Below are 27,560 nucleotides of genomic sequence, written 5' to 3'. Positions count from 1 at the left end.
CTAACTCACGGGTAGACATACGATACTGTCTCTTTGCTGGGATTTGGGCTCCTGGCTTCAAATTGATGGTGTAATCATATGCCTGGTGTGGGGTGTCTCTTCCTCCCCAAACACATTTGCAAAGTCTATATATTTTTCTGGCAGCGCAGATCCTCCCTTGTCCTGCATTGGAGTGGGAGGTGGGGTAAGCTTTCACTGCTTGTAAGCAATGTCGCTGGCATTTAGGGAAGGTGAATGAGAGTGTCCCTTGCGCCCAACTTACATCTGGATCATGCAGCTGAAGCCACTCTATTCCCAAGATGATGGGCACTTGCAAGGGGGCAGTCACATAGAGCATTATGAACTATGTGTGATCTTTGATTGTCAACTGCAAAGAAGCTGTGTGCTGCAGAATCGGCCCTGCTCTCAGTGGCTGTCCATCAATCATCTCGACTATTATTGGGCTTTCTAGAGCTTCAGTAGGCAACATTAGTTTCTGTACTGTTTCTATATCTATGAAATTAGTGGTTGCCCCAGAGATTGGAATATGTTGTTACTTTAGATTCCTGTCTAAAGTAACTGCTGTTGGCTGACTGAGCTCTCCTCAAATGGTGAAGGCCTCCCTTTGGAGTTCCTGGGAGGGGGGCCTGTCTAGCTTCCCTGGAGTGCTGCTTTGAAGTGAGGTGGGCACTTCCTGGCTACCTGCTCTGTTGATTTACAAGTTCTCCATCTTGTTGCTGTGTCAGACACTGGTGCTTTTACCAGGTTCTGGCTATGTGTCCTGGGGCCCCACAGTAAAAGTATAGTCCTTGATCTCCTCTTCTTTACTTCTCTCCTGATGACAAGGATCTTGAGTTCTCCCATGCTGGATTCTGAGGATACCATTGGGATGGGTGGTATGGGGTAGGTTCTTTTCCCCTTACCATTCCTTCCCTGCCTTAACTCTTCCAGTTGGGCATCTGTTATTACACAATGCTGATACAGTTGTTCCAGGGTATTTGGGCTGCCTTGCCTCACCAGCTCGTCTCTTAGGTCCTTGGCCAGCCCTTTTCTGAACTGGTCAACCAGGGCTAAGTCATTCTACCCTACATCGCCAGCAAGTAATTTAAAGTCCAAAATATATGACCTTACTCTCCTCTGTCCCTGGTTGAGCTTCCAGATCTCTTGACTAGCAGTGATTCTCTGTATGTGATCCCCAAAGTGTCCTTTGAGTTTACACACAAAGTCCTGATAGTTGTCCAGCACCAGATCATTCCCTTCAATGAATGGTATTACCCACTTAGCTGCTGCTTCCTTCAGCAAGCTCAGCACAAAAGTCAGTTTGGTGCGATCAATGGGAAAGTCCACCAGCCTGCCTGCCATGGACATTTCATGTTGAATGCTGAATGATCCTGGTCCCCTCCAAACTTCTCCAGCAAGCTCCCATGGGAACTTAGGACTGTGGCTAACTGGCTGAGCCACAATTTGTTGGGCTGCTGAGGGTTGGGGCAAATTCTTCTCCAGCTGTTGTGTTAGTTGTATCATGGCATTCTGTAAATTGGTCATCTATGCATCCACTTGCGGCTGGTGTTGCAACAACGCTGCTGCCAGATGCTCAGTGGATAGCGGAGTTCCTTGAAGATCAGAAGCCATTCCTGAAATTCCTCTCCTTGGAAGAGAATATGAGACTTGCAAGATTGATTTCAGCATTACCAGGTAGACCAAACAGGAAACATGACCAGATGAACTAATTCTACTTTATTGTAAAGCTACATTAACAGAATCTTGCAAGTTTGAAAGTACAATTCTCCTGCCATCACCTTTACAGCCCAAGAACTTAGGGAGGGTCCCTTCTGAGCTTCTTGTTTCACCCACTATGCAGCTGCAGGCTATGCTGTCTCTTATCTGATCATTCCCTAGGCAGCATCTCTTCATCCCATCTCCCAAGGCCTTTCTGATGTACCATTACACAACCACACCACATGGCACTCCATTTCACTGCCCCCACAACTGTCTGAGACCAAGTCATGCTGAAAATTAAGGACTTCAGCTTTATCTGACAAGACAGATATTTTTGCAGAAAGACCATGCTCTAGCCATTATTATGAGGTGGTCTGAACTACCACTACTTTCAAAGGAAGTGGGAAATCTCTGGGATGAATGCTTTTAGTGTTATTGCTAGACTGACTGCAATCAACTTGGCCTTACCTCCATCTTTTTTGTGGGTGCCAACTCTTAACCTCAACCTAAATGTTATTCCAAAGAGCCCTATCATATCCGGTGCTAGCCCTGAGAGAATGTAATTCCTAAAAGTCCACTTTTAAAAAGCATCCAGAAAGACAAGGGAAGACATTGATTTTTTTCCCTATTTTGATATTAAAAAACTATATAGAGAGCCTCAAATGATGTTATAGTTTGCACTACCAACCATAGGCTTTAGTATGCATTGCAAATCCTCTGGAAGATAACTATTAATTAACCAAGCTATGTGTTACCCTTTTAAACATTTTGCAGAGCATTGCTACTTTGTCTAGCTCATGAAAATGAATTCCTTGAATCATATAAGTGCTTGCCATTGAAAGCAAAAATGCATTGGAGCTTTATCTACATGTCGCAATATTTATTTTAATCAGTCAGCTTTCACTTTCAAGGTGCTTATTCTAAGGATAAGTGCATTCTTGCATGGCTTATTCCTGCTGTATGATATTAGCAAAAGAAGAAGAAAGAAAACTGGGCAGTACTTTAGTAGAGGTAGAAGGAAAGCTAGGGATTATGTGTAACCCAAGTATTTCCAGAGTGTGTTATAGTAAAAAGAAGTCTTGTTGCTTCTTAAAGCTACCATACTGATTATGGTATAAGCTTTTAAGGATTTTACTCTGTTTCATTATGAAAGTTGGTTTCAATTTTTTTCCCTATATTTCTAATTACTGTTTTGAATAGGGACCTGGCTTTCCTATTGTTATAAAATGTCCATATACTGGGAGTTCTATCCCTACTGGGCAAAATATAGGTGGTTTGTGAAGAAAATGTATGTGATTGAGCAGTCAGAAAATCTGTCTCTCAATTTCAAATATACAGTAGACAAATGGATCATCAAACATATCAACCCAGAGTTCTCACTCAAAGCACAAATGACCAGGCTCAAATTATCATACTTCATACACATTATGGGAAGACCTAGTTTTCTGGAGAAGTCTGTGAAGCTGGGAAAGGTGGAAGGAAAGAGAATAAGAGGATGACCAGCAGCAAGGTGGATGGACTTAGTTATGCTGACGATGGGTGCACCATTGGAAGATCCAAAGGATCAGGTTGGGGACAGATCCTCTTGAAGAAAATCTATCTATGTGGTTGCTAAGAGTCAACACAGACTTGATGGCATATAATGAATCCCTGCTGTGCAAAATATAGGTAGTTTGTGAAGAAAAATGCACGTGATTAAGCAATCAGGAAATCTTATTCTGAGTTTTAAATATATGCATTTTTTTTAGCCAGAAAGGGCTTGCAAAGTATAATAGTATAAAGTAACTTTAAAAAAGCGTAAGAATGAACTGTTTTGTAGAATACATACGGTATCATTTTGTTATCAACAACTTATTGTAAAATGAAAATAAAGGCTACAACCATTTTAGCATGACTCATATTAAAAGTTAAAATTGCATCTCTAGAAAACATGGTATTATGGTTCACTAAAGAGCCTCTATTGATGTGCCTTGTTAATATGAAGGGATGTCTATAATTTGTCAGAATAAAATACGGCAAAACAACATTCTCCATCTTATTGAACATATCAACTTGATATTAAATTCATGTTCAGTTTTATAACTTGTTTATCTTTTCATCATTCTGACAATCAATGAATGAACAGAATTTGAAAAATACTGAGGTCTAAAACATATAAAAAAATGTTTTTCCCCATCTAAACCCAGGTTCAATAACCACTCACACTTCTGTAAACATAGTTTGATAATATGATGCTATAAGTGGATCAGGGTTTGCATCATTAGTATTAACTCTCCTGGGAGTTCTAGAATCAGCCTGATTCTTCCTAATCCTGAGGGATTGTGAAATACCTGGTGCATAAGCCATCTTGAATGTCTTCATATGATAAAGGCTAAATGGTGCCTTGGAACATCTGTTCCTGGAGCTCCTCCAGCGGAGATTTCTTTCTATAATAGAAAAGCTTTGTGAAACAGTCTTTGGGAACCATCTATGTGATGTGAATTCCTCTCAGAAGGAGGAGAAAAATCTGTCAGTCTGGCTCTGCAAACCAAATGGGACACTGATATCTATTAAGCAATAACCACCATAAAAAAGGCCTGTAACACAAGGATTTAAGTTGCTGTGTTGCATAAAGTTTATAGGATGGGCTATTTCAAATGGGAGAGGTTACTTTATTTTGGGGGGGAGATGTGAAAGAAAGTGAAAAAATTATTTTTCTATGGCCAACACAGAGCAGTTAACACTTAGGGCTTTAACCCAAACCAATCCACTGCAGAACGAAGGTGTTTTCACTGAAAGTTATGGACTATAATCTACCACTTTGATCTGGTGCACATTGGTAGATAGATGTTTTTTGACTTCCTAGTCTAGAGCTAAGTGTGGATGAGTGGCACAAAGTCCATCCCAAAGGCCAGCCTAGAACCTGGGTCTTCCTGCTTCTAGCCCAGTACCTTAACCCTTATACCACACTGGCTCTGAATTTTATATATATCATACTCTATCTCGAATCTATCTCTTCAATGTATTCTATTGATATAATAAAGTGAATATATTGCATCAAATATATTCAATATATTTAACAGGACCCAAAGGGATTTTTTAAAGGTTGAAAGGGTTTGTGGGAGGGGGGACACAATCTTTATTTCCTGAGGTATAGATCTAAGATCTGCCCCTAAACGTATTTGGTTCTCTTTAATTGGTATTTTGAGATTTGTAAGAGTGTTGCTTTAGTATGCTTTGTATATTTAATCAAAGATTAGGAGTGGAATTTTCATAAGGGCTATACTTCCTCTAAAATACATATCTTATACATTGTCATCAGGAGTTGTCCAAAAAAATTCTGAGAGATCTAATGAAAATTCATATGCCCTGATGGAAAATCCATAGAAATTAGATTCAATCTTCACCTAGAAAATGACATAAAATGCATTTCCAAATATCGGTGTTCTGAGTTACAGTCATTCTCTGCAATGTCTGAAGGCCCTCCATAACTTGCACTCTGTGCCCTAAAAGACTGTTCCCCCGATTTGAAGAGGCCTTTCTACAATAGCCTTACATGCAGCAGGAAAAGCTGCAGAGAAAATCAGAAGAAGGCAAGCCTCAGTAAGCATGCAGAAAGGCTTGCGCGTGCGCACACACACACACACACACACACACACACACACAGAGGTAGTTTTCAAAATAATGGTAGTCCTTATTTGGTTCTAATCTTATCTTATGCAAAACAACCCTGTTACTTTATGAAGTATGTGTGTTTGTTCATTATTCTGATTCTACAGGGATCTCGAAAGAAACGTTTGCAAATGAATGGTAACTTTTAAAGCATTACCCAAAATATTTACCTTAAGGGATTTCAAGATATTTGTATTATAAACATTGATGTCTCAGTTTGATTCAGATATAATAATCTCAGCCACTGCATTTAGAACAATCTTCCCCAAACTATGAGGCAGTGTTTATAGCTCTGCTGGACGTTAATTCCAATCACAAAAGTTTTAGTTAAGCACATCTGAAGGGCACCAGTTTAGGAAAAGCTGATTTACAAATGGGAACATTCCTTTGCCTCTTTTCCTCTCTGCCTTATCATATTGCTTATTAATATTAAACAAATTTCACTAATTAGCTTTGAATACTATTTTGAATCCTGTTTAAGAGAGAATTGTGGCTAGAGGTAAAGGCCAATGTCAACAAAAGCCTTACCTACGATTAAGACCTATAGCCAGGCAGTGGTGGAAATGAGTCTATGTGATCCCACAACCTGCATTCTTATAATTACATAAACTGTCAGATTTGGCAGAAAAATACAAAACAAACTATAACGTACCTAATTGCACTTCTCATGAGCTTATTCATATCTTATATAAAATTATTATTTTATATAAGAAAATAAAGTTAAAGAAAAGGAAGTTTGTACTTTAGTCATTTATCCATCTTGGAATACCATTCTGAATAATAAGCTACTGTATTTTCTAACTATAGCTATTTGGAGCATAAACACAGTAAGGAAAAACTATTAGCAACTATTACTAATAAAGTTCTTTTTCTTTAAAGCACTTCCCTCAATATTCGGGGCCCTGTTTGTTACTGCTTATAACTAATTAATACAACCACTTTTTAATCATTATACATTCTATTTCCTGTTTCTAGCAGGAGTCAACTATGCACAAAAGAATTACTCATAAAGCAATAACAACTCTTTGTTATTGATTCAGGTCACTTCACTGTGCGGCAGTGAATTAGTAAAAGTAAGATATTCGTTATATATTATTAATAATAACTTTATTACACAAAATCTCTGTAATTTAAATTCTTGATTCTCATACTGTATTTGATAGTATAGGTTTCTTTTCTGCTGGAGTCCTATGCAGGCATTTATTTGCCTGTAGAAAAATAGAGCTAATCTCTGATGGGCAGAGATGCACACTTAAGCTAATTTCCTCCAAATATTCCCAAGTGCCTGATGTTCTACAAGTACCGTAGAATCGTCACCGAAGACAAATTCCTTGTGTATATTTTATACTTGGTCATTAAAGTATTTGTATTGTATTGTATTGTATTGTACATCTGGAAGAGGTGCTGTATGCAGGTCCAGTGGACAATGCCATAGGCTGGTTTCTGCTCTCTGGGATTCCTCAAGTGTCTTTAGTGACATTTATTTACAGATTAAAACAAAAACAAAAACCTTTCTGTTGAATTCATGAATATACAAAAGAGAATCAAGCATGGAGAGACTTGAGACCAGAGCTCTGTAGCATGCCCAAAGTAGTTAAGTTTATCTGTATGCAAGTGAATGTTTGTATTGCACTTTCGTACCAGTCTAATCACATGCATGTCTACTCAGAAGTGAACTTCATTGCAATCGAGTGGCTTTACTTATAGATAAGTATGCATAGCCCCAAATTATTGAAAAATAGCTGTGTTTAGAAATTATCCTATTTGTACAATTAACCTTTTAAAATTTGATAAATGATTAAAGACATTCCTCCTTTTCATACACTCTAAATTAACAGAGTATAAAATATCCCTTTCTCACTGTTTTGCAAAAAGTTTGATTATTCTTTTTTTTCAGAATTTGGAGAAGGAAGTAAATGAGTTTTGTTTTTATTCTAATGAAGCACTTCTGTCTTTTTCTAGTTCTTACCTAATATAATTCTACAAAAACAAAAATCAGACAACTTTCATACCTGGCTCCTAAGAGGAATCCGACTGAGGAGTGCTGAAACTTTTCTTATATTTTTATTGGTTAGAAAGGTGAATCTACCCAACCAAAAACGTGTTCCCTGGAAATGGGAACAAAATATTTTTTAGATAGCTCATTAATTTTTGCATATATGTTAATTTTCATGGCATTATCTCATGATCTAGTTATTGTAGGGTCTCTTAAGTTAAACAGTCAGAAACCAGTGTTTGCACAGTTTGAAAACACCAGTTATCTTTAGAATCCATAATAACATTAAAAACATTTTTAAAAGCCCCTGGCTTAATTGCAGTGGCAATATATTAGCTTAACAGCTAATGAATGTCTGTTAATTTGTCACTGAGTGTATACATAAAAAGTTTTAAAATAGGGTTTCTATGTATATCAATCTCCATCATTTTTATAAGTCAGCTAAAGTACACAACATCCAAGTCTCAAAGAACCAAAGTATACATAATTTGTTCCTTGTCTAAACAAAGGTGTACGTTCAAATTTTCCAAAGGGAAGATTTTCATATTGCAATGCCAAGTGCACCTGCAGATATGTGAACATATACTTATGAGAAGCAAGCAATTGCTATACAGAAGACAACTGTAGCAAATAGTTGTCTGTGTAAATAATGAATATAGATATGTCCATATGTAATCATTTGTTTCCACATATCTTTGATTACTCTTCTTGAATGGATAACTACAGACATCAGCATAGTCATACATCTCTGCAGGAATTTTTGGCACACCTAGCTACTCATCACTAAGTTACTCATTTTGAAAGCTGATCCACTAGCTGAGTCAAGAGTTATTTCTAAGACAGTAGTCTGAGGTTATTATTAAGAGAACACAGTGATTATGGTTGTCAGCATGGAGCAGAGAGATTAAGCACAATGAGTTCTATTAACCTTAATGAAAGCTACACTGTTAAATCCCACCGTTCCATACTGGAAGATTAACACAAAATGTACATGAAATGTTTACTTTTTATTAATACTCTGTTCATTACCACTTTCTTCTTCTTCTTCTTCCTCTTCTTCCTCTTCTTCCTCTTCCTCCTCCTCAACTTCATCTGCTTCTTCTTCCTCCTCCTCTTCCTCCTCCTCCTCTTCTTCCTCCCTATCTACTTCTTCATCCTCCTCCTCCTCATCAACTTGTTCTTCATTATCATCAGAATAGTCCTCTTCTTCCTCCTCCTCCTCCTCTTCTTCTTCCTCCTCCTCCTCTTCTTTATCATCCATTTCTTCAGTTCCATCTGTTTCATAACATTCATCTACTGAAGAGTTGTCTGTTTTAACCACAAATGGTTTTCTTTTAGGAGCAGGTTCTTGGGGTTGCTTCTCTTGGGTTTTTCTTTTTTTTGCCAAAGGACAGCCATAAACACTGTTCAGAAAGAATTAATACACGTATTATTACACTGTCTACCAGATCACCAGTAAAAAGGGGGAAATGCTTTGGTGCAATTTACTGTTTTCTTTGAAAAATACACTTTCTTCCATAAAAAACCATAGGAGAGATGTAAATATTTGGCAATGTACCTGAAATTAACATTCAACAGTAATTATGGAAATTTTTATTAAACTTTTGCTCTATTGCCATTTTACTAGAATCAATGGAAAATGTTTTACAGAATAGATATTATCCCCCACAGGGGCTTCTTGGTGTTCTCAATCATGTTATCATTTCCAATAGGCATACTCTCAAATACACCATATCTTAGGCTGTGTTCAAGAGGTCTGATCTAAAACAGCAAATTGCAAATCACTAAGAAAGAAGCAAACCAGAATGTCCATTATAAAGCTGAAATCATCCAATCAAACTTAAAGTTTTTGCATAAAGACTATATATGGTTCAGTATGAACAACCATAACTTATCAGTAAGCCAAGACATCAAATTTCCATCCAGTTTACACAGTCATACAAAGAGTTTTAAGAACTATCTCTTATTCAATCATCTAATTACACTTCATTCCTGAGCTATAAATAGTAGCACAATTCTATATAAGAAATACTGTAAGTAGTATGCTCAGAAATAAGCTCCTCTGAGATTAATGAGACTCATTCCCATGCATACAAGATTGCAGTCTTTGTCATCTTTCTGCTAGCTGGATGATACAGAGGTTCTTTTTAAAAATAACAACAGGTGTAAATAGGCTGTAGAGAACCCATTTCAGCACCAAACTAAAGGTTTAATGTTAACAATAGAGAAGTTGATGAAAATGCTTTCTTACATAAATCAGATAATAGAAGAAAGAAGGCCTTGGCCTTTCTTTGTGACAACTTTCTTTAAGTGCATGGTGCATCTATTCTCCCAATAAAATACACTCTCCGTTGTTTATGAATTAGAGTAGAGACACTCTTGTGCTGATATACATTTATATACGTGCACCAATAATCACAGTCTGAGCTCCCTGTTCTTTCAGTATACATTCTAAAAGACTCTTTGGGGTATGCTTTTACTGTGCAAGTACCTTCACTGATTTCAGAAGCATGGAAGTTAAAAGTGAAATTATATTTGTATTCTTAAAAATAGGTCCCAATATGAGATTTATTTCAGAGTAGAGTATATAGGACCGCAGCTTAAATGGACCACAACTTTGGTGCATGTCTTCTGAAGTGAATGACTTAAAACAAGTTTTATTTTTCTATTCCATTCCATTCCATTCCATTCCATTCCATTCCATTTCAATTCAATTACTTGATTTATAATATAGGGGAAAAGTAGAAAGCAACAGTACCCTGGAACCTGTAGGAAACCCATTCAATCATGTGACTAGTTTAATATTTCACCTACTCTTTCCTAGCACTAGTGACATTCTTTCAGATGGGAGGAGATTAGACCTACAGTCTTCATGAGCATATCATAATGGTCTCAAAGAAAAAAAAAAATCCCACCAGTTTTATGCTGGGAACAGTATGTTAATGTTTGGTCCATTCTGATGAATGGGAGAATTAAGGAGATACTCCCATGACAACAGTAAGGAAACAAGCCCATTCCACATGGAGAAGGTTCTTGTTCCAAGGTCCTCCACAGCAGTCCCAATTCAATCTAAAGAGCAATGTTACCTTATTAAATTGAATCACTGAATAAAGAGGCTGAATCTGCTGCGAAAAAACTCAGCTGCCTTGCTCTTATCCCAAGGAATTTTCTACAGGACAGGCTTCCACGTCATACTAACAATTTCTGTGGATGTAGCCCATTTATCTCTTATGGCATTGCAATATTGTCACTGATTGAGAGGATCCTTAACTATCCAGTGAAGAGACTGGGAGGGAGGGAAATGGATTTGAATGCTTCCAAAATTAGCTGTGCTGTTTCTCAGTATTTTCAAATCTGATGAGAGCCAGTGGCTTCTCCAGTATTATACACCATTATCACTGGCTGAGATTGCTGCAACTCAGACAGAAGGTAGCCTATAGGCTCGTGTTAAATGTCCCTTTGCCTTTAAAAATGTGTTTTAAAAAGGGTTCTCTCCCACAAGACACTGCTCCTGGTGAAAATGCTGACTGGGATTTTATTCTTGTATGCATCTTATTGGAGAAAGAGTAAGGGTTCCAAAAATGAGGAAGCAGCTGGGTTGCACATTGGCTCTGGAGATAAACTGCTTTCATGTGATTCGTAAGAAAGCACTTCGGCCTGTAAAACAGTGTGAGGAGAGGCCTGATATGTTTTGATATCTATGGACACATTCACTTCCTGACCCATGCAGGGATAGCAAAATAAGCACACATTTACACCAACTCAATAGTTCTGTTATCTCTGTGTCATATGGAAATGACCATTCTTTTTAGTAGGGTTCTAAAGAGAAACCTTTAAAATAATTTGGGTCCACTGACTTACCAACAACTGAAAGATTACAAATCTGATTATCAACAATTGAAAGATTAAACACCTTGACCATTCATCAGATAAAAATGATACGTACTGTGCTACTGATTAACTTAATGATCAGAACCAGGCAATGAGGTGAAGCAGAAAATCAAATTAATTCTGGTAACAGCTAAAAAATTAAATATGACACACAGTAGCAAAAGGAGGGATAGGTTCATTTTAGAAGCAGTAGAATAAATATATGGTGTATCATAAACATAGCATAATATATTGTCGAAGGCTTTCACGGCCAGCATACATTGGCTGGTGTGGGTCTTCCGGGCTGTGTGGCCATGTTCTTGAAGTTTTGTTTCCTAACATTTCGCCAGCACCTGTGACCGGCATCTTCAGAGTGCAGGAGCACAGACAGGAGCAGTTCTCTCTGTGCCCAGGGTGATGTGACCCTTCTGTGGGTATTTATAGAGATCTGAGGGGGGAAGGGGGATTGGGGGTGTGTGGGGGGGGTTGAGTTACTGAGTGGCTGCTTGTTTTGGTGTCAGAATCTGTGTGTATCTTTCTGGGGATTAGGCAGGGTTTTTTCTTCTATTGAATTGTTAACGAGGGGCTGCTGGGGGTGATTAGCAAGTTCATTGTGTGAACTGTTCACATGTCCTGGTGGTTGAGCTGAGTTCGTTGACCTTTTGCAGGCTGTATTTTTCAGGATTGGTAGCCAGGTTTTGTTGATTTTTAATTCCAAAACTGATGGAAAAACACAATTTCCAAACAATCTTCAGACCCACCAGAAAAGTACAAGAAGTGCTAAAATCAGCAAAAGACAAAAGGGATCCCCTCACCGCCGCAGGAGTATACCGCATACCATGCAGTTGCGGGCAAGTATACATCGGGACCACAAAACACAGCATCCATACCAGGATAAAAGAACACGAAAGGCACTGCAGACTACAGCAACCAGAAAAATCTGCAGTAGCTGAACATGCTCTCAAGCACACTGGACACAAAATCCTATTTGAAAACACAGAGATACTGGACAACACCAACAGCCACTATACCAGGCTATACCGGGAAGCCATTGAGATTCACAAACACCAGCACAGTTTCAATAAAAAAAGAGGAGAGTCTAAAAATCAACAAAACCTGGCTACCAATCCTGAAAATACAGCCTGCAAAAGGTCAACGAACTCAGCTCAACCACCAGGACATGTGAACAGTTCACACAATGAACTTGCTAATCACCCCAGCAGCCCCTCGTTAACAATTCAATAGAAGAAAAAACCCTGCCTAATCCCCAGGAAGATACACACAGATTCTGACACCAAAACAAGCAGCCACTCAGTAACTCAACCCCCCACACACACCCCCAATCCCCCCTTTTCCTCCCCCTCAGATCTCTATAAATACCCACAGAAGGGTCACATCACCCTGGGCACAGAGAGAACTGCTCCTGTCTGTGCTCCTGCACTCTGAAGATGCCGGTCACAGGTGCTGGCGAAACGTTAGGAAACAAAACTTCAAGAACACGGCCACACAGCCCGGAAGACCCACACCAGCCATAGCATAATATAGCTATATTTAATAAAATATATTTTCAATATGTAAAGAGGAGTTTGAGTGCCACAAAACTGATCATGATGCACAGGGGTGGGCAAATTTTTGGTGTCACTTAACATTTTGCAGAAAAACCTCACAGAGGTGGAATAATGACATAAATAATAATAATATTAATAATAATAATATTAATTATTATTATTATATTATTATTATATAAATTTATTGGCTGCCCATTTCCAATGGACTCTGGCAGTGCACAAACTAAAATAGACCTTGTGTGAGATGGGTGGTTATATAAATATGGCAAATGAATGAATGAATGAATGAATGAATGAATGAATGAATGAATGAGACATGAACACAACTAAAAATTGATTTGGAGTCAACAGAATTTCTTAAGTTTTCTGCAATATAGAATGGGTTGAGTGAAGAATTACTTTATTATTTTAAAGTATATTAACCTCTACAGTTTTTGTTCCCCAATTCCTGGAAACTGTGCCAATTTAGTTTTAATAAATTTACTAAAATAAAATAAAACAAAGCCAATAAACTTTGTTAATTATTCCTCCAAAATGTGTCTACGCAGCCAAAATTAGGGAGTTCTGGAGCCAAAAAAAGGGTCTGAAGGCTGAATGTAGCACTAGGGTCATGGGCTGCCTATTCTTGATGTAAAAGAAAGTGATAGTAAAGACATCACTCTCTGAGAATAATATTAGCTCCATTCTGGCATTCCAGATAAATGTGTTAAATGGGTAGTAATAGGGTTACAGACGTTATCTTCAACCTAGCATCCTGTTCCTCACAAATAAAAATGCAGATGTGTATTGAGAAGCCTATTCAGAGTTTGCTTTGCTGAAAGTGCAAAGCCCCAGAGCTGGGTCAATGGATGGAGACCATATGACTCCCCACTCTCTTCTTTACATCGTGAGGCCTAAAAAGAACTGCTTTTTGCACATTTCAGGAAAATGTCCTCCATCCAACCCCACCAAGATTGTTTTGGCCTATCTCTACTTGAAAACATAGCCCCCCCCCCCAAATAGTTTTGGTGAGAAAATTCATGCAACTATATTGTACACATTTCTCTTAATACACACAGCTTTGTACACATGATTTACAAGCAGTTTTTCCATAATATGTTTCATGTATACTTTCCATTAATTTTTGCATTCTTGTCTATGTTTTTATCATCAACTATTGAAACCATGCTGCATCATTCTTAAAATTACCACTTCTGCTTAACAAGTACACTCCAATTTGCATTTTCAGTTACAACTGATCCTCAGGAGGCAGCACATGACCAGTTTCATCCTTACTGGGCATCATCAGACATACATAATCAGATCTTATTTTATGGGGTTCAAACCCTCTACCAGGAATTGAAATCATGGACTACTGCACTTCAAATAACTATATACAATGTCGTTTTAGAGGCTATCCAAGTTCTGGCACACAGTGGTGTTCCGGGAAAGGAAATACAGAAATGTTCAGAATGGCATATACGGTGCACCTTCCCTTATGCTTTCAGAGCAAGAGAGATACAGACGCTTCATGAACATAATGCAGCATCTGTATCTCTCTCTGAGATCTTAAGGGAAGGTGCAGTGTATATGCCATTCTGATAGATTCCAATTTGTGTGTCAGTTCCAAAGTCCAATTTTAGTTTACATATAAATATAAGACCACAACATTTTCTCCTACTTACATAGAATTAAAAAAAAATAGTAACAATTTTCCCTCTGTATCATTTTGATATCTCAGGATATATAATTCCTTCTGTACCTACCTTATCTAAGTCAATACTTTTATTTATTATTTATTTAAAAGACTTATCTGACCACCCACTTTATATACTTTATATACCATAACCCTGAGCAGTTACAAAACAACAATAAAAACTTTAAAAACATGTAATGGTACCATAGCATTTGTGGAACTAACAAGAGATTTTATTACACTTTGGTAAATTAATAAATAATAAAAATAAAAATGGAAAAATATGGGTAAAATCTCAGGGTAACCAAATCTCACTAATATTCTGTATTCTCACATGAGATCTCATAAGATTTTAGCCACTTTTAATTTATATATTTTTTATATTTTTCAAAGAGTATTTTTGTAGCTGCTATTTATTGGGGAAATAACTTCTGAATAATGCTATGTGAGATAATGAATATGTGCTACATGCAATGAAATAGCAAGTGAAATGTAAACACATCCATTGTGTCATATGTTATATCGATGTCATTTAAGAAACCTCTGGGGAAGAATGGTGGACTGAAGACGGCTCTGCAAAAAGCAGTAAGTAAAAGGTAAAAAAGCAAGTAGATTGGCCCCTTCGACCCTCTCTGGATACAGAGAGGACTCGAGATTGCCCAAGCTGTGCTCCATATGGTTGCTTCTCATAAGGAGACTGCAAAACAGTAGTCTCCAGAGGGTGGGAGAACTGGGAGCTGAGGGAATTTGCCATACTTGCTCCAGCCACAAATGGAGCCTTTCAAAAGACACTAAGTTTGCACTTCCTTTGCTAATTGTTTTCGAAAATTGCCTATCAATTGCTTTAAAGAAGTTAGACATCTTCAAATGACAAGGTTGGAAACACCAGGTAAGTGCCTTCAATCCTTAATATAAGAAAATGAAGATGTATCTTTATAACCTTTAAGGATTTAAAATCAACAGCAAAAAGCAAGACAAGGTTTTGGGTATAGAAAGTTTTAAACAGATTAGGGGCTCAGAGAATATTGGAATATTGGATTTTGAATATTAAGACTTTGAAATTAATTTTAAAGAATAAATGCATTTTCATGGGAAAGAAAAACTGTTTTCAATATTGGAGACATAACAAGACAAGCAACTTATAATGGTATTCAGAGACATTTTTGAGGAATTGCATCAGGACTTTGAATCAATAATGTCAGTTGTGTTGTATCTTCTTGGGAACAATCTGTTCCCAGAAGAAGATGTTACAGAAAAAGATATGCAACAAAGTCCATTCTAGAACAATATGAACAAGAATTTGTTATCAGACATAAACAAAAATTGGACGAGGCTTTAAAAATTAAGAAGGAAATAAAAATGACAATCCTAGAGAGCAATTGGAATAATTTCTTTTTGCTGGACTGGAGGCTGTTTAAAGTATTGAAGAAATTTGAAACAAGGATCAAAAATCATCTGAATAGATTAAAGAGCAAGATTGTTTTACGTAAAAAGCAGGAACACAAAGTAGATTTATTTGATCAGGGTTAAAATGGGACATATTGTTATTTTGGGTGGTTCTTTTTGGATTTGCTGACATCTGGACTGGAAAAATGTTGTGCACTGGATTTGCTTACAATTAACATGATGTTTAAGTCTTTTTCCCTACAGTTATTTTATGCATCCTAATCTGGCAGCATTTAAATTGGCTTTGTATCTAACTGTCCTTTCACTTAAGGTAAGGAATTTTTGTGAGCCTGTCCTCCTTAAAGGAAAAATTATCTCTCTTTGTCATGTTAAATTTCAGTCTTTTGTTCACATTATGATCCTGGGATTACTGTTTGCCTTCTAAATGTGGATTTGCTTATAGTTAAGAGTTCAGATACAGAATGTCTATTGGAATGGGACATGTTATTTGGGGTGGTTCTCTTTGGACTTGCTGACATCTGGAATGGAAAAATGTTCTGCATTGGATTTGTTTACAGTTAACATGGTGTTTAACCCTTTTTTCCCTACAGTTCCTTTATGTATTCTAATCTGATCTCATTTAAATTGACTTTGTATCTAATTGTTTTTCTACTTAAAGTAAGGGATATTTGTGAGCTTGTTCTCTTTAAAGAGAAATTTTCCCTCTTTGTCATGTTAAATTTTAGTCTTTTGTTCATACTAGGATATTGGGACCACTTCATGCCTTCTAAATGTGGATTTGCTTACAGTTAAGAGTTGAGATGTGGAATGTTGAGTTTTGTATCTGTTAATTAATGTTGTTATTTTAGGGCTCTGTTTGGACTTCTTGCTGACACCTGGATTGGAGAAAACGTTGCTTATTGGATTCGCCTATAGTTAAGAGATGAGCTATGGGATGAAGAGTTTTATATCTGTTAATTAAGAGGAGGTGAAGAGATAGTGAAATTGTTTATACTTGTGATGAGGGTGCAAAGTTGCTTTCTTATGTTTTTTTTTTCATTTTTCTTCGCTTTCTTGCACTTCTTTCTTTTTTAGTTTGTATTATCTTTTACTATTGTAATTAAAACTTTTAATAAAATTATTTAAAAACCATAATACATATTTTTTAAAAATTAATATTTTTATTTTTATTTTTTGGGATGTGGAACATTGCAGAAAGTCATGCAATGATGCTCAACACCTGAAAAGGTTGTTTGTCTCAACACTCCATATTGAATATTACATAAGTACATTTGTATGTTATATTTAATTATTTATATTAATATAATGTTTTAAGTACTCCATATAGTACCCAATTAAAGAATATCAAACTTTGGGTCAAATTAAAATGTATCCTTTTTTAAAAAAAAGTGGTCAGAAAATGTATATTTAAGCCCCAAACCTATTTTGTAAACAGGAAGCCACATTTTCAAAGCAAATCAGCTGATTGAAAACACAGTGATCATGATGGTTTGGATCTTAGCAGAATGGGTCATATGATCTGAAGACTAATACACACATTACAAAATATAAATACCCTTTTGAACTGCATTAATATAGTAGTAAATTTCTGTGGTTCTCTCTTTTCTATATATGTAATTTACTATGTATAACAATAGCAGAATATGTAAACAACAGAACAACATGCATTTTAACATGCCAGGGATTTATATAGTTTTGCTTCTTAAAAAAAAAGAATTATATGAAATTGGGAGAGTATGTAAGAATATTTGTGGAATAATAACATAATCTATATTTGTACAGATTTTATAGAAGGAAAAGGAGATTCTCATCAAGGAGGACTTCACTTGGGGAACGCTATGAATTGCTACTGTACTGTATGAGGCTACATTAGCTTAAAGGAAATGTTTTAAACTTGCCAATGTTTGCCTGACTGAAATCAATGGTTATATATACACGAAAAATTAGGAAAATACTGAACAGTTTTCAGGTGCAAGAAGGACTGAAAGAAGTTAATGGTTACTGCCTTGGAAGAATAGTGACAGCTACTTAGATAATATTAGGAGACTAGTTTGAGTGCAAATGCTTCCCTGTCTACCCAAAGTACTTTCACAGAAGGGGCAAATATTTTCTAATGATGCAAGGTAAGATTTTCCTATTGGGAATATCACATTGGTCCCTTTTGTAGTTTGTTTTAGTCAAGTAGTAGCAAATTTACAGTATATCTGTGCTAACCATGCTAAATGCTACCCAGCTTCCCCTTTAGATGAAGTCTTGAACCCAGGGTTGGGTCTGCAAACAATATAAGAAAAGAGGAATGAATGTGGAAAGGGAAGAAGGAATGTCCAGGGCTACAGTATCCTAATCATAGGTAAGTATAATAAGGTTATAATACATAATTTAACAGAAACAGGTGAAAGGTATTCTTTGATATTTTATTCACTGAAATTGAGCAATGAAATTCACTATCAACTGACATTTCCTGGACAAGTCTACCATGTGGGTAGATTATGATGTACTTGTTACAGTGCTAATAATACTCCTTAAAACCCTGGCACTGTTGCAAAACTAGGTTTTTAAAAAATTAATGAGAGGTTTCAGTAGTGGTGTAAATACAGTTAAGGGAAGGGATGATATCACCTGAGGCCCTTGGAGGGCTTTCAGTCCTTTAAAAAGATCAATGTCCTTATGATCAATAGCAAGGCTGGTATATGCCAACAGAAGAACCTAGGATTTGGTGAAAAAGGGGGGAGCTAACACTAGAACCTCTCCCTACTTCAAATTTTGGGGAGAGGACTCAATCTCAGAATACAGGTTCTTCTTTGCACTCCTCCTCTCCAGTCCTCATTGGTCTCCTTTGCACCTTTTAATTCTACTCCAGGTGACCGGCTCAATCCACCATGGATCGTCCTTCTCCTCCAGCTTGGCAACTCACCCCTGAGTCTTTCCTAGTGATGGAACTGAAATGGCCTCATGCCTGACCTGCACATTACCATCAGAAGAAGACAGGCAGTGGGACCATAGAGGCAAGTAGCTTGGGCCCGCTGGTACAAATGTACTGTTACCCTTTGCCTTGTTCTTCATATGAATGTCTTTGTTTACTATCTTGATTGAGCTAGTTTTTGGTTGTTAAGCCAGGGCTTGGGTTGTCAAGAGTTCATTTGGCTAGCCCACTTTATCCTGTGAGATCGATGAGTTCAACCTTGTGACTCTGAGGCAGAAGTTTGAATCTTCACAAATCTGAACTATTTCATGAGGATCAGCGATACAATGGAAAATTGTTCATTGTTAACAATTGTTCATTATTTGTACACTGATTACAAATTCTATGATATATTGCTCTCTTTAGGTTTGTGAGTTTCTTCATAATTTTGCCTGCCTGCATTTTACAAGAAAATGAAAAGTGAAATAAAGCTCAGCATTCCATACATTTCTCAATTTGCTATCAGTGTTCAAAGAACATTTTCAATCAATTTGCATTGCACTATATTGTCCAGACAATAATGATACACAGAGAAATTCCCTGTGCATGCTCTTAGGTTCTCCAATTAGAATAATTTCTTTCTCCCAAAATTCACTTGAATAACCAAGGAACAAGTCCAGAGCAGATGGAAAGTGAGGAACTTGCTCTCTTGTAACACACCAGTCTCAGCCCTGCAATCCACTAATTTTCCCTCACCTAAGAATCCTATGATGATCTTAGTGTTAACCATCACTATTTCAAGACAGAAGTAGCTAGTTGTGACCAAGGCCAATCTGATTATATTTCCACTAGCCTTGCAACATCAAACACATGTTCATTTTAGTCACCATGTAACTGAAGGACAGGAATGCATCCTAATTATTTCGCAACTGGGAGATAATAATTTTGGTCTTAAATGCATGTATATATATTTAGGATCCAAGAATGCAAATGGCTAAGTGGAAGAGTTCACTGATAATCCAGCTTTCAGTACAAAAGTAGGACTTCTCCAGAACTATCTATCTCACCTTTTCATCAAGTGACATGGTTTTAAGAAGCATGCCTTTAAGTTACTAGAAGCCACTGTTGTGGCTCTGAGGGAGAGACCTGGGCTTTGTCTCCCTATGTCCAGAATGGATCCTTTGACGGATACAGATCTAGCAAACATGACTAGTCCAGATTAATTAATGAGTATAAAGTGCTTTGTACTCAGCTTGAAGGTTTGAGGGTTGCTCAAAATGAGGTAGTCTTTGAAAGGACTCTAAAAGGAAAGAACTTTGAAAGGAATTTTAAGCCTAGCAAAAATATATACGTATTTGGTGCATGTTCATCTATATGTCACTGGCTGTGTCCCTGGAGGCCCCAGGCACAGCTCAAAGAAAAATGTGCCCCAAGCCAAAATAGGCTGCCAACCCTTGTTTTAGTAGATTTTTGAATAATTTCCAGCAGACTGACAAGTCTTTCAAAGTCCCAGTGGTTTAACAATACCGTAGTCCTATTTTTAAATGCCCTAAATTATTAGTACTGATATGAAGAAAGCTTTGTTGAGATTATTGGAATTCATCCAGATCCATTAGGCATCTGGAGTGGACCATCTTAATTAGTCCATTAATCTGGGTGAGAGTCAGTCTCAATCTGGACCAGGAAATAATCTGACCACACCAAAGAGCACAACAAAATATTCTCCATAGCCAGATCATCCAACAGCCGCTCTAGGGGAAGCACAAAGTCTAATTTACAGTGTTGGAGCTGAGATTGCCTGGAATGAGCCCATGGTTACCATGGACACCATGACATCCTGAACCTTCCCATACTCTGATCCCAGGACATGGTGACTGAAATCTCCCAATGGTGCAGGGATTCCAATACCAATCTCAAGATCCAGGAACCAAGGTAGCAATCCCACAACCAACATTTTGGCCAGTATACCATATCTAATGTCTTGCTGATATATCTTCTAAAGGCTTTATTGGTGCTCACACTAGCATTCTGGCACCAGGTGAAGATTTGCCCAGGCTTTTTAAGTGGTTTTTAATTCAATTTTAATTCATACTGTTTTACTTTCTGAATAACTGCCTTACAGCTGCCTATTTTGTATGGTGCTTTTATTTTGCAAATATATTTTAGTGTATATGTTTTTATTCAAACTGTATTTTTAAGAGCATTTTAATGTAAACATCACAGAGCACCAGGCTGGGGAATGGTACCTTTGTGCACTGTGTAATTCTAGCAGCTACAGCTTGTAAACCATAGTTTAATGTTCGTTTATTTATTTAAAGAATTTATTTGGCCACACATCTTAACCAGATAACTGTGGGCGAATAACAATATCAGTATGTAAAATAACACAGTGTAAAAGCCAAAAGGCAGCCTAGCACAAAGCACACATACTGGTCTCCAATAACATCCCACCTGAGTGTGTGAGGGAAAAGCCAGGGTTTCCAGAAAGCCAAGTCAGGACCACCTGGATCTCAAGAGGGAGACTGTTCCAAAGGGCAGGTTTTGTGACAAAGGAAACATGCCTACTGGGTCCCATTAGATGACACTAATGGGTCCCATTAGATGACAGAAGCATGCCTACCTTCCCAAATCTGATGGGACGGGCAGAACTCATAGGAGAAAGATGGTCCCACAAGGGCTTTAAAGGAGACCATCAGTATTTTGAATTGCCTTGAAGCCTACTAAGAATCAGTGCAGCTCATGTAGCACAGGTGTTATGTGGGAGTATTGTGGTGTGCCCCAAATTGCATGTATTGCTGCATTCTGGACTAGCTGTAGCATTCAAATGTTTTTCAAGGGAAGCCCCAGGTATAGCTCATAGCAATAGTCCAAAAGGAAAATAACTAAGGTATGAGTGACCATGAGCTGAGCCTCCTGATCCAGGAGCAGGTACAATTGGCACACAAGATAGATTTGTGTAAAGGCCCTCCTGGCCATTGCTGCCACTTGCTCCTCAAACAGAAGAAATGAGTCCAACAGCATTCCCAAATCACGCACCAACTCTGTCTGGGGACTGCTACCCCACTCAGAATTAAAAATGGAAAATCTCCTGATCTCGGAGGAGAGGGGGGCTGTAAAACTACAGTCACTTGATCTTGAACCCAGAATCTCACAGCCTCCAGGGACTGGGAAAGATGGCATCCCTTAGACAGCTGGGGAAGAGAAGATCATAATGATACTTGATCCCATGCTGATGAATGACTTCATGAGCCTAGCAGTTTAATGGAGATGTTGCACGGGAGTGGGGAGAGAGTTGAGGCCTGAGACAGAAGCCTAATGCTCAATTTCTTCCCGCCCCCACAGCAACTTTGACTAGAACCAGCTTCAGGAGAAGGAGGAGAATCTGCTATAACACCATACCTCCTCCCAACTTTCAACTTCCTAAACTGGTCCAGAAGGATACTATGATCAATGGTATCAAAGGCCATCAAGAGATCAAGGAGGGCTGGGATGGAGGCACCACCCTGTTCTGAGCCGGTCAGAGGTCATCCATAAGCATGATCAATGCCAGGGCAGTACTATAAACCAGCATGAAATCCAATTATAATAGGCTGTGCTCTTTTGAGCTGTAAGCCTACCCTTCTCAACAACCTTCCCTAAAAAGAGAAAGTTGGATGAACTGGATGAAAATTGTCCAGTTCTGTTGGATCCAGCGATGGCCTGTTGAAGAAAGAGTAAACCATCACTTCCTTCAAAGCAAGCAGAACCATCCCCTAACATGAACAAGCATTCACCATCACTTGGATCCAACCTCATGTTATCTCCTGGGAGGCCTTAACCAACCAGAAGGGACATAATTCTAAAGCACAGGTGGCAGAACTTGAAGTCCCAAGGACCCTGTCCATTTCCTCAGAACTAACAGGCTCAAACTCTCCCCAGATAATGGACAAGACTATGTCTTAATCAATTCCATGGACCTGCCCAGCCAGAATCTGACTTAGAGCAAATCCAAAAGACTTTATCTGACAGATTCCGAGAATAGTAATCAAAACAATCCTGCAAAGGTTCCCCTGGTCCTTCTTTACCAGGAGGGATGGAATCACTTGATGATGATCTCTTGAATAACACAGATTATTCTATTTTGTTTGATAAACTATGGTTAAACAAACTATGAGGTAGTATGATATGTGAACCAGGTCACTGGATTTCTCTTGTTAAAGGTTAGAAACATCATGCTTCTGAAAAAAAAAAAACAGTTTGAACTTCAGATACAAACGAACTTCCTGTTTGTCAAACATACATCAAATATTTTAAGAAAACAGTGTTGATTGCTTTGAGTCAGTCACAATAACCTGAATTTGGTGGTTTAAAATTTAGATCAAGAAAGTTGTACTTTGTGGAAAAGAAGTGTTAACATAGTTCAGGAGATGTTATCTCCTGAACTATGTTATATATATATGACCCTATTAGCCATATGTACTTTGCAAAAGTATGATATGAATGTAGGCCAAATTTATTATTAGATTTTACTAAGCATTCCATCTTGGACATCACATTAAAGAAGAACTTGAATACATAATTGCTTATACAATACTAATAGTATTATCTATTAGTTTGTAGATTAATCTCCTTTGGGAAATAGAACTATGATCCCAAGAGTGCAGAAACTCCCATTGTGTACTGTATGAGTATTGTACAACAGAAGTAGCAATTTCCTCTAAAGCCAGCAAATCTCATGTGACTGAGCCTCTGAGAAAAGGCTTCAGCTTTTTTTTGCCATCCTTTACTATCAAAAAGAAAGCAAAATAAAAACCCTTGATTAGGAACAGAAAAAAGAATGCTGGAGAGAAGCACGCTTGAACACAGAAAATCCCAAGAGCTAGAGTGCTCTAGAGATTATGATCCCAGACTAGAACCAGACCCAGGTGCAAATCCACTCTGACATAAGGAAACCCACAAAGTTAATTGGAGTGAGCTATGAGTTCATCATTCAGTACTATTTTGCAAAATTGTTATGGGGAAAAACTGCAAGAGGAATTTTATGTATGCTGCCTTGAGTTCCTGAAGGAAGACTGACTATAATTGAACAAATGGGAGAAGAATGAATAAAACAGGAATAAAGGGATATTATTTGCATTATTTCAATCTACAGTCTTTGCTCAACGATTAACTTTTGTTCAGCCAAGGAAATGCTTCTATGAAATGAAATAAAATAAAATAAATTTTGTTCTGCCTATACAACAAAACCTATTTTTGAATTAATTGAAAGGGAAAGATTTGAAGAGATCCCAGCTATACATGCTGTGAAGTTTCTCAGATCTAAGGACCAGTCAAAGATAGGCATGTCAGACTATAAAAATATTTTCAGCTCCTGAATTTTCACAACTGCTTCTACTGCAGCAGTCACAGTTCAAGCCATTGCAGTGCACAGTGCTGCATTCTTATAAATCTGTGCATTTAAAAAAATACTCATATGCACCAGACCTATTTAAGACTTGATATTCACTGTTTGAATGCAATTGAAGTGCATATTTTTGATACACAGATAGACATGATTTATGTGACAAAATTGTACATATTAATTATATGCATGCAAATGACATCTTGTATGGTTTGGCATTTCAAGAGTTATAGTACTCTAATTTCTGCTTCCTTACAAGGGAGGTTGCCCACAATTCATCTTTCTCATAAATTCAGTGTTAGTATAATTTAAGGTGCTGCATTAAGAAGTGGAAACCTCAACCGCTCCTTTGTATATCCAGACTGGAGCAACACAGTAAAAGCCATCTTTCCCATGTCTAACCATTGTTGAAAGAGGACAGTCCACCATAACAGCCAGCAGTGGAACTGGTGCTGCACAGAATAAACCTACATCTCTGAATATTTCTATCCAGTAGAGTACAAAAAATCTCATTCTTCATATGTGGGCTTTTGATTCTTACACACAGAATGAAGATCCTTCACATTTGCAGCTGAGTCTGACCATACCTGAGAAAAGAACCAGCTGTGGAAGCTTTGTACATATATGAGACAAGCAGCTGTAGTATACTTTTCTTGTCTTAATATATATAATGATATTCTATTCTATATTGTATTACATGCACGCACACGTATGCATGCACACCCCCCCCAACTTACAGCACTCCTTTTTGAGAGTCTGGGTAATATTTATAGCAAATGAATGGTTAAGAGAGAAAGCACCAGCCTTTTCTACTTATGCTACACTCGTATAAATATATGCATAATGACACAGCTTCAATGTTGGAAAGATTTTTCCTTCCTTCCTTCCTTCCTTCCTTCCTTCCTTCCTTCCTTCCTTCCTTCCTTCCTTCCTTCCTTCCATCCTTCCTTCCTTCCTCCCTCCCTCCCTCCCTCCCTCCCTCCCTCTGCTATGGCTAACCACTTACTAACATCTCTGGACACTTACAGAAGGTTAGTCCAAGTTATAACAATCAGTTAAAGCAATAGTAAAAATGATAAAATGGACTAGGATAATCTTGTTATCTTCTCTAAACCTCCTGTTTCTAAGGCTGAAGCAAAAGTAAAGTGATCCAAGTATGCTGCTCTGGGTTATTTAAAGGAATGCTAATATGAAAAAAAAAAAAAAAAAGCAATGTGAATGTTGTAAACGCTCTTGTAATAACACAGGGTAGTTTTTTTATCATGTTGTTGAGCCAGTGACAGATTTCTCATAGAAACTGCCAATTTGAGTATATGTTACATATCTCCATCAGTAAGAAATATTGTTCAAAACAGATATTTCCACACCCAAACCCAATGCTTTAAAAACTGCTGTGATTGATTAGATTAATTCAATATTAGGCTCAGCCGTTGAATTACACATAAAAGTGTCATTTTTTACACTTTTAAAAAACAGCTCTGCTGAGTTGATTGTACCGATTCCTATCACAATAATAAGTAGATCCTTACACTATACTGCCCAACATACTTTGCAAATAAGGTGAGTGTCCTTGTATCCCTTTTTTCAGGCAGAAAATGAGAGGCTAAGAGCAGGACAAATTGGAAGAGGGAGAACGACTTGCTTAACTTGTGAAAATTACCTTAGTGTACCAATAGAGGCGAATATGTGTAGCTCAGGGTTGAACTGTGGGGTCCTTGGGGTTCTCTGAGCTTGGTGATTTTCTTGCAAACATTTCATTACCCGGCTAGGTGACATCTTCAGTGCTAGAATGCGATGGGGTGTCCTCTCTGTTTATAAACAGTGGCATGCCCTGCCAGTGTTGGTGGGGGTTTTGTTTTGCTCCTCTAGTAGTTCTTTACCTTAGTGTCCCTCTTAGAGCCGATCTAAGAAGCAGAATTTATAAAGTTCTTCTCAGGCTATCTGGTTCTATCAGTAAAACAAGCACAAGTAGTCTTTCTATATGGGTATTTGAAACATCTCTTGAGAAAGAAAATTATGTTGCTGAATCTACTGGCTGCTTTTTTATTTTTATTCCCTCTTCTAGAGGACATACTCAGCCTTTCCTAGTTTGGTGGCTGACACAGCAGTCTGTCTACAACTGCCACCCTCATGTGAACTTCCTAACCAAAAGCAACGTGATGCCAACAGAAACATTGAGACCTGTGCCCGTCAACTGCCAACTGAAAGAAAATGAGCCATCACCATGGAAATATCTGGGGCCTGCCAATGCCAGAAACTTTAGTCCAGATCCTGTATCCCAGATCTGCTGCTTCTTTCACTCTTGCTACTGCACAGAGGCACCATCCAGCATCTTCTGAAATTATGCATGACTGTTTAACTTCAACAGATTCTTTGGCCGCTCTTGGTAATGAATTTTGAACACACAAGGGAAACATCCTTAACATCCTGGCGATACCTTTGATATTCAGGGGTGCCCTTAGAGAAGGTCAAAAAAGTCAGGATGGCAATTGCAGCTGTTCAGTCAAAGCCCCATCCCTTTTTATGTGTGTTGCATTGTGTGACACATGTAAAAAAGGGCAGGACTTCAATTTGTTTTAGACTTTTTTTTTTAATCCCACCTTTATTATTTTTTATAAATAACTCAAGGTGGTGAACATACACAATACTCCTTCGTCCTCCTATTTTCCCCACAACAACAACCCTATGAGGTGGGTTGGGCTGAGAGAGAGCAACTGGCCCAAAGTCACCCAGCTTGTTTTTCATGCCTTGGGCGGGCCTAGAACTCACCGTCTCCTGCTTTCTAGCCTGGAGCCTTCACCACTAGACTCAATTGGCTCAATTGCACAATTGCAGCCACCATCATGATGCCCCTTGAACGCCTCTGGTGGAAATTGTGTTTTCAAGTGTATCACAGCCACAAGACTTCTATTCCTTCAGTTTAAAAGTTTTCATGAAATAATTTTTAAAAAGTCTTCTCCATAAGTCTTTGAAGTGACTGGACTACACATTATGCTAAGCCACAATGTTGCTTGATTTTGGTTTGGTGTGTTATATCAGTACAACATTGGTAGTTTAGAAACTGTGGCTAGCAACTCTTTCAGGCTATCAACATTTGAATGATGTATTAGGAGCCACATTCCAAAAAGTATAATAAAAATGTATTCAATTAAATACAGTTAATATAATTACATACCATGCAATTAAACACTATCTCAGCCAATATACTAAAAGTTACAACAAATTATTCATATTTATTAATATATTTTAACTATTTTTTAAAAACATGCATATATTAAAATATAATAGAAATGTAAAGATTATGCTAATTGAGAATTCCTGTTTTAACTCCAGGAGTTAAATACCAATATTTTCATGCTGTACTATGTGAGAGTTGGCATCCTGGATACACATACACACACACACACGTTTCA

The 27,560-nt window shown here is 37.7% G+C and overlaps 1 protein-coding gene across 1 annotated transcript in view; it reads right to left on the bottom strand.

Annotated features, from left to right (window-relative positions):
* MYT1L (myelin transcription factor 1 like) overlaps window positions 1-27,560 on the bottom strand; it is a 237,386-nt gene that overhangs the window by 103,739 nt on the left and 106,087 nt on the right. Inside the window, exons 5-6 of the mRNA XM_088136652.1 lie at window positions 8,375-8,748; window positions 4,029-4,124 (exon numbers count right to left, since the gene is read on the bottom strand). Of these exons, the coding sequence (XP_087992778.1) occupies window positions 4,029-4,124; window positions 8,375-8,748 (470 nt within the window). The remainder of the gene's footprint in view (window positions 1-4,028; window positions 4,125-8,374; window positions 8,749-27,560) is intronic.

The sequence above is a fragment of the Python bivittatus genome, unplaced genomic scaffold (genome assembly GCF_059951505.1).
Source record: "Python bivittatus isolate LINGU-HERP-01145 unplaced genomic scaffold, Pbiv_v1 ctg000020_np1212, whole genome shotgun sequence".
NCBI lineage: Eukaryota > Metazoa > Chordata > Lepidosauria > Squamata > Pythonidae > Python > Python bivittatus.
The sequence above is the reverse complement of the archived record's forward strand: the minus strand, read 5'-3'. Positions and strand labels throughout refer to the sequence as shown.